The sequence below is a fragment of the Ananas comosus genome, linkage group 2 (assembly GCF_001540865.1).
Source record: "Ananas comosus cultivar F153 linkage group 2, ASM154086v1, whole genome shotgun sequence".
In the NCBI taxonomy this organism is placed as follows: Eukaryota; Viridiplantae; Streptophyta; class Magnoliopsida; order Poales; family Bromeliaceae; genus Ananas; species Ananas comosus.
Window position 1 is genome coordinate 7,910,243 of NC_033622.1, and position 8,198 is coordinate 7,918,440.

Below are 8,198 nucleotides of genomic sequence, written 5' to 3' on the forward strand. Positions count from 1 at the left end.
AATAATGAAAATTTGCAACAAGTGGTTGGCTTAAGAAGATCCTTAAGACAAAAGAGATCGGCAATTCTTGATGATTATTTGGTCCATCTCTAGGAGTCTGCCTTTGATGTCGGACATTATAAAGACCCTGGACATTTTTAGAGGCCAAGCAGGGAGATAAATCCTCCCTATGATATAATGCAATGAAGGAAAAGATGAAATCTATGGCGAATAATAAAATTTGGGATCTCGTTGAGTTACCACATAGAGTCAAAGCCGTTGGCTCTAAATGGATCTTCAAGACTAAGAAGGACTCTTTAGGTAACATAGAACAATAGAAGGCCAGACTTGTTGCCAAAGATTTTACTCAGAAGGAAAGCATTAATTATCAGGAAATCTTCTCTCCGGTATCCAAAGAAGGATTCATTAAGAATTATCATAGTTTTGGTAGCTTATTTTGATTTGGAGTTACATTAGATGGATGTGAAAACGATATTTCGAAATGGGGATATAGAGGAGATAGTCTATATGCAGCAGTCCGAAGGTTTTAGCAAAGATGAAAATAATCACCTTGTTTGCAAATTAAAGAAGTCTATACATGGACTTAAACACGCTTTTATCCAATGGTATATCAAGTTTTATAATATAATTACTACATTTGGCTTCGTAGAAAATATTGTGGACCAGTGATACACCTTAAGGTTAGTGGGAGACGTGGAATCCCGTGTGAATCAGCAAGGACCACCTTGCAAGGCTAAATACTCCTGGGTGACCGATAGCGAAGTAGTACCGTGAGGGAAAGGTGAAAAGAACCCCTATCGGGGAGTGAAATAGAACATGAAACCGTGAGCTCCCAAGCAGTGGGAGGAAGTATATTTTTTTAATTCTGTATGTGAATAGCATTCTAATTGCAAGTAGTGATTTAAATTTGCTTAAAGAGACCAAAAATTTTCTTTCTAAGAACTTTGAGATGCAGAATACGAATGAAGCTTCTTATGTTATTGGAATAAAAATTCACAAAAATATATCTCAAAGAGTTTTGGCTCTATCTCAGAAAGTCTACATTGAAAAAGTTTTAGAAAGGTTTAATATGGCAACTTGTGCACCTACAGCTCCGTCTATTGTAAAAGGTGACATATTCAATTAGAAATAATGCCCACAAAATGATTTAGAGCGAGAGCATATGAAGAGCATATCCTATGCCTCTGCAGTAGTGAGCTTGATGTATACGTAGTCTGCAACAGACCTAATATAGCTCATGCAGTGGGGATAGACCTGGCAAACGGGCAGGTTGGGTAACCTATGAGCGGGTCATTGTACCCGCGGGTTACTTGGGCATGAGTAAAATTTATCCGCAAATTTTTGGGTAGTCAACATCTTTACCCATACCCGGCCACAGGTGGGCTGGTGGGTATGTGGGTTACCCGTAATTTTTTTTCTTTTTTTCTCTTATATTTTTTAAATGCAAACACATATATATAAGTTTTAAAAATATAACATAAGTCATTATTTAAAATATCATAACATACAATAAAAATATTTAAAGTCTGAAAGCAAACATATTTTGTAATATAAAAGACGCAATAAAAAAAATTTTTAGGATGGATAAATAAAAATATATGTATTTGAATTAAGAAAATATATTTTTTAATTTAAAAATATATGTGCGGGTACTCGTGGGTACCCGCGGGTTACCCAAAATGCCCACAGCTTAATGGGTACCTATCCGTTTTACCCGTAATTTTTTGGGTTAGAAAAGTTGGTACCCATACCCGCAAATTTGCGGGTAACCCGCAGGCACCCGCGGGTATGGGTCGAGATTGCCAAGTCTAAGTGGGGATGCTGGGTAGATAGCAAAGCAACCCTGGCCTTGATCATTGGAAAGTTGTAAAAAAAGTTATGAGATATTTATATAGAACAAAGGATTTTATGCCCACATTCAGGCATTCTGACCAGCTTGAGATAGTTGGATATTTGGACTCTTATTTTGCTAAATGTGTGGATTCTAGAAAGTCCATGATTAGGATATATTTTCTTCCTTGCTCAACATGCTATATCTTGAGGAGCACTAAGTAAGATACAGTTGCTACATCGACTATGGAAGTACAGTTCATCGCTTGGTATGAGGCTTCATCACAGACTTTATGGTTGAAAACTTTTATTTTAGGTTTAAGAGTTGTTGACCCTATCTCAAGACCAATTAAGATTTATTGTGATAACTCTGCTGCAGTCACTACACCAAAAGAAACTTTTTGTGGCAATTATTTAGCGGTGATTATCAAACGGCCGCTATTACTATTATTTTATTACACCTTTAGCGGCAATTATGTTCAAATATACCTACTAATATTTATATATTAAATATAATCCTAATCCAACCCCAACCTAACCCAACCCAACCTCGTTCCCTCTCTCAACCCACGCCCGCTCCCGCTCCCCCTCCCCGCTCCTCTCTCTCCTCTCGATCCCCCTCCCCCTCGATCGGATCCTCCCCCTTCTCTCTCTCTCTCTTACTCTCACCCTCTCCCCCTCTCGATCCAAGCCGAAACCCTAGCTTCTCTCCTCGGTCCCTTGCCCTAATGGCTTCTCCTGGTTAACACCTCCATCAGCGGTGCTCCAGATCCTGCTCCATATCCTGCGGGGGACGCCTCGTGACCTACGGCGGCGGCGGCGCCGCCGTTTCTATCGCCTNGTTGTTAATCAAGTATTTTAATATTAATTTAATTGCCGCTATAAGCTTTATTAATCAATCATTTAGTATGTTTTTTGCGGCAATTATAATTAATTATAGCGGCGTTTATAATAGTTGTTATTGTATATTATTTAGCGGCATTTATAATAGTTGTTATTGCATACTATTTAGCGGCATTTATAATAGTCGTTATTGTATAATATTTAGCGGCATTTATTTGGATTTTTACCAACCGCCAGAATAAATGCCGCTAAAACTTTTAGCGACCCTGCCAATAGCGGCAATTGTTAAAATTGCCACAAAATATTTTAGCGGCAATTGTAATTGCCGCTAATTTAAAAAATAATCGCCGCTAAAACATAGTTTTGTTGTAGTGAGTGTTCATTGCCAAGAACAGTCGAATTATAAATCACAGCAAATATATCGATATAAAGTATCTTGTTATGAAAGAATACGACAAGAAGAAGTTGGATATCTAACACATTGAGACCAAAATGATAATTGTTGATCCTATGACTAAAGTATTAGGTATCTTTGCATTTACAATTTAAGTACTTTCTTCTTATATAAAGACTTTAGCGACTATTCTTATTTGAGTAAGAACATATTTTGGTTTTTACACATATGCGTATAAAGTTATCTTCTGTACATTAAAATATTATTGTGCACTAAAGTGGGACTCTGAGTTGAACTTATAATAAGTTCATACAGTTGTAACTCATTAAGTTATTTGATTAAGAAATACGTGGTTTTAATACATGGAAAGGAGTGTTCATCTTTTGGAATATAACTGCTATTATCAAAGTATTGTGATTGCTTAGTCGAGTAGGAGATTTCGACCGTATAATTTAGTTGATACCTAATAAAGTTTTGCATCGCTTATACGGTATAAATATATCATTAGGCTAAATGGTAGAATGTTGGATGTGGCCCATGCGATTTATTAAAGGTGATCTTTAAAGATACATTCGGTCTATTCAAATCGATCTATAAAGACACGATAGATCTAACGGTTAGGATGTAGTTGAACACGTTTTTGATGGACGGACGTGATTTAACATCCTTACATCAAGTTATATATAAATATATAAGGGGCAATTGCTTATATACCCCTGAAAAGTTCTCGACTTTTCGATTTACCATTCTTAGAAGGCTAATATTGAAAATACCCTTTCTACATTCCAAACTATTTCTAATATACCTCTAGATTTAAAATTTGTTAATTAACTCTGTTATCTTTGTAAAATTACTATTATGCCCGTTCAAATATACCCTTCCACCATCACTGACTTTCTTATTTGCCCTTAAAGTCAGGGGCACAAAAAGTATTTTGACTTTTGGTCTTTTCCAATATACCCCTCTACCGTCACCAATATTTCTTATTTGCCCTTAAGTTAAGGGCAAAATTGGTATTTTAATTTTTTTTAACTGTGGTAGATATTTAACTCACATTTAACCCAAGTTAACTTAACAGGAGATAACTGCGGAGGTATTTTGCAATAACGGTGGAACATATAAGGGGTATTTTAGAAAGAAAAAAAAAAGTAGGGATAAATTGAATATTTTCAAACGTATGAGGAGTATATAGGCAATTATCCCAATATATAATATATAGAAGTTCCAGTCAAATCCTAATCCTAATTTTTGTGACGGCTCAATCTCCGATGATAAGAGAATTAGACTCGAAACATTCCGCTCTTTTGCAGATTATGAACGAGGACGAATCATGAGCAAGAAACGCCGTTTACAATTCGGTATAGAAATCGAAATCATGACAGAAAAGTACGATCTTAATTTCTTATAAAGTTTAACAATTCTTCTTTCCTAATTTGTTGTTTGGAACATTAATGAGATTTTAATCGGCTTGAAAGGATTTGCTAGGATATCTAGTAATGCAAAAATATTCCTGTGCAGTTTATATGATTATGTAGCTAGGATTTAGTAAAATTTACTTGCTATTAGTGATGATATATTAAAGTCAAATTTATTTCCATTCAGTATTTGGTCTCTTCTCTCATATTTCACTCCAACCACATATATATTATAGGTAAACTTCAAATACCACTCCTATGGTTTCGCATTTTTCCACTTTAATATCCAGTAGTTTAAAGTGTATCAGTGTAGTAGTATGTGGTTTCATTTTTCTCATTTCATCAGCTCCTTTGTTAACTTTTGGTTAAATTATATACAAAAACTTTAGATACCCTACTTATAATTTATCGAATATTTACTTTAGTACCATTTAGTTTTAACTTTGTCACTGATTTAATAAAAAAAATTATAATAGGGAATAATAGAAAGAGAAAAATAAAATTATAGGGTACGAAAGTAATACACTTTAAACCATAAGCTACTAAAGTGAGAAAGTGCGAAACCACATGGATAGCGATTGAAATTTTTTCTATAATTTATTGAATATTCATTTTAGTATCTTTTAGTTTTTTACTTTGTCACTGATTTAACGAAACAAATTAATAGAAAAAATAATAAAAAGAGAAAAATAAAATTACAAGATACGAAAGTAATACACTAGCTTTAAAGCATAAACTACTAAAGTGAGAAAGTACGAAATCAATGTAGTATTTAAAGTTTTTTCTATATTATATCATGTTATGTTGTATGCGACCTTCTTATAGTGGGAAATCGATTTGCTAAATTAAAAATTAATATGTGATGGATAGTTTGCGGTGCACAAACTTCCGAATAAACCAAACACAAGTAACGGCCTTTCCTCTTTATAAATAATTGCTGTGTTAAATAAAAAAGAAAAATTCCAAAATGGATACCCTAATGTCAAATAGCTTCAGAAGTTTGGACCGCCTTGTCGGCTAAATTATAAAGAGCTTTCATGAAGTTTAGTGCTTGTCTCAAATAATTTCACGCATAAAAGATTACAACAATTAGTCTTTTATAATTTGTTTTTTGTTATCTTAAATAGATCTACCTATTAGAGATAATTATTAAATTCATCTATAAAGTTTTATAAAATTAAATTTGTAAAGAAAGTTATTTTTATGTAATGCAATAGAAAATTTTCTTTGATTTAAACTTTTTATATATTTTTTGAATTACAAATTGAATAGATGTTGACATGCAGAACAATATAACATGCCAACTCAATCATTTTAATAAAGTTTTACAGCCTATTAACAAATTTTTCATCAATATATATTTGAGAAGGTGACAAAGTGTAGAGTAGTAATTTAGTAATTAATATAATATTTAATGCAAGAGTAAATTGGGACTAGCGCTAAAGTGCAAATGGGCATTTTTTACTTTAGCCAAAATTTTTAAATAGTTTGAGGACCAAATTAATAGTGGTCTAATAGTTGGGGGAGTAATAGTGCAATCTATACTTTCCGATTTGGATTCCCTATATCTGGTCCCCTGCCACTGAGCCATTTCCTTTATAGAGAAACANAGCTTAGTGATCAAGCAAAGTCCAAGTGGAAGTAAGTCGGGTTTTGTTTTTGAACACACGTCAGTGACCGCGATGCTGAGAGTGGTGGAGAGAGAGAGAGAGAGAGAGAGAGAGAGAGAGGGAGGGGGTTGGAGAGAGAGAGAGAGGTGACAAGGGCATCGTGGTATCCCCAGATAAGAATAAGCGATAAGCGAATCTCTAGCTAGTAGAGGGAGCAGAGCAGAGGCCGAATGAAGGGCCCGAACAACGCGAAGCTGATCGTGCTCCACCCGTCCCTCCACAAGGGGTGCGGGGGCGGGGGCGGCGGCGGCGGCGGCTCTTTTCTCGTATCGATCCACCGGCTGTGGGTCATCGCCTTCGTCTCCTTCTCGGCCTTGGCCTCCCTCCTCCTCACCCTCCTCTCCCGCCACCCCGCCCACCGCCTGCCCCCGCACCCCGCCATGCCCATGCCCATGCCCGGCGGCTCCTCCTCCTGCCAGCCGGCGCTCTCCCCGGTCGTCTTCGACGCCCTCCTCCACTACGCCGCGTCCGCCTCCGCCTCGGCCAACTCCAGCGGCGGCCGCATGGCCGAGGCCGACCTCCGCGCGGCGGCCGGCGTGGTGTGGCGGCGCGCGCCCTGCAACCTGCTGGTGTTCGGGCTGGGCGCCGAGACGCCGCTGTGGCGCGCGCTGAACGCGGGCGGGCGCACCGTGTTCCTGGACGAGAACGAGTACTACGTGGCCCACATGGAGTCGCTGCTGCCGGGGCTGGAGGCCTACGACGTGGCCTTCGCCTCCTACGCCCGCGCCCGCGACCTCGGCCGCCTGCTGTCGGTCGCCCGCGCCGCCCGCGCCGCCGAGTGCCGCCCCGTCCAGGACCTGCTCTTCTCCGACTGCCCCCTCGCCCTCAACGACCTCCCCAACCACCTCTACGACGTCGCCTGGGACGTCATCCTCGTCGACGGCCCGCGCGGCAACGACCCCGCCGCCCCCGGCCGCATGGCCCCCATCTTCTCCGCCGCCGTCATGGCGCGCTCCCGCAAGGGCAAGGACGCCGACGTGCTCGTCCACGACTACGACCGCGAGGTCGAGCGCGCCTGCTCCCAGGAGTTCCTCTGCGAGCAGAACCGCGCCGCTGCCACCTCCACCCCCACCCTCGCCCACTTCGTCATCCGCGCCGCCGCCGCCACAGCCGCAGCCGGCACCGGCGCCTTCTGCACCAACTCCACCGCCCCCTCCTTCTAGGCCAAGTATAGAATTTGCTCAGACTGTAGGACTCTTCCAACTTTCTCCAATATGCGCTCCGAATTTTATTTCTCTTAAGTCGAATTAAATTTTTTCTTAATTAATTTGTTAAATGCGATGGCTGTATCAGCCATCAGCCGCTACTAGTCGAGAGAACCTACTGTTACATCAAATGAGGAAACATGCGTTTATCCATCGCACTAGATTAACCAATCATTAGTTTTTTTTTTTTTAAAAAAAAAAATCTTATCTAATCAACGAAAAGAAAAAATAGATTAAAAAACTTTGGAGGTTGACGGATTGTCTCAGCAAAGAAAGGCAAATAGTTGAGGGGTTCTAAATTCCTAATAAATTTCTTATATTCGACGGGGTTACTTGTATATTTTTGTCGCCTTTATAGTTGTAGGTAGCTCAGCTCAACCGTGCCCCTTCCATTTTCTTTTAATTTGTAATTATTATTCGTCAAATGCTTGTTTTGCTTTCCCAAATTTGTACCTATATAGAGTATTGGAGTGTGATGCTGAAGATACTTTGGTGCTGGAAATTTCAAAATGTTTTAGTAATTAAATTTAGTAAAATAATTGAGCATATCTTTTTCTTTCCGCTGTTTAATTTTTTGTCTGTTTCAAACTTTTCAAACTTCAATGAGCATATCCTTATATAATAGACGGAGAGATAGATAGTGCAGAGGAATATGAGTTTATGGAGGTATATTCTTATTAGGTTTCTTTTTTTAGTTTGTTCCAAATATATGTTCTTTCTGCGTGAATAAAAATTTAGTAGGAACAATTCCAATGATATATTTATCGAACACACGAAGTAAGTAAATGATGAATTTAATAATTAACCTTAAAAACTTGCCTATTAAATTTTTATTTGCACG

General features: G+C 38.7%; 1 protein-coding gene across 1 annotated transcript; it reads left to right on the forward strand.

The window, feature by feature from the left end:
* LOC109706944 (protein IRREGULAR XYLEM 15-like) lies at positions 6,176 to 7,915 on the forward strand. The gene has a single exon (XM_020227972.1). It carries the CDS (start codon positions 6,323 to 6,325, stop codon positions 7,313 to 7,315), a length of 993 nt encoding a protein of 330 aa, XP_020083561.1. The 5' UTR covers positions 6,176 to 6,322; the 3' UTR covers positions 7,316 to 7,915.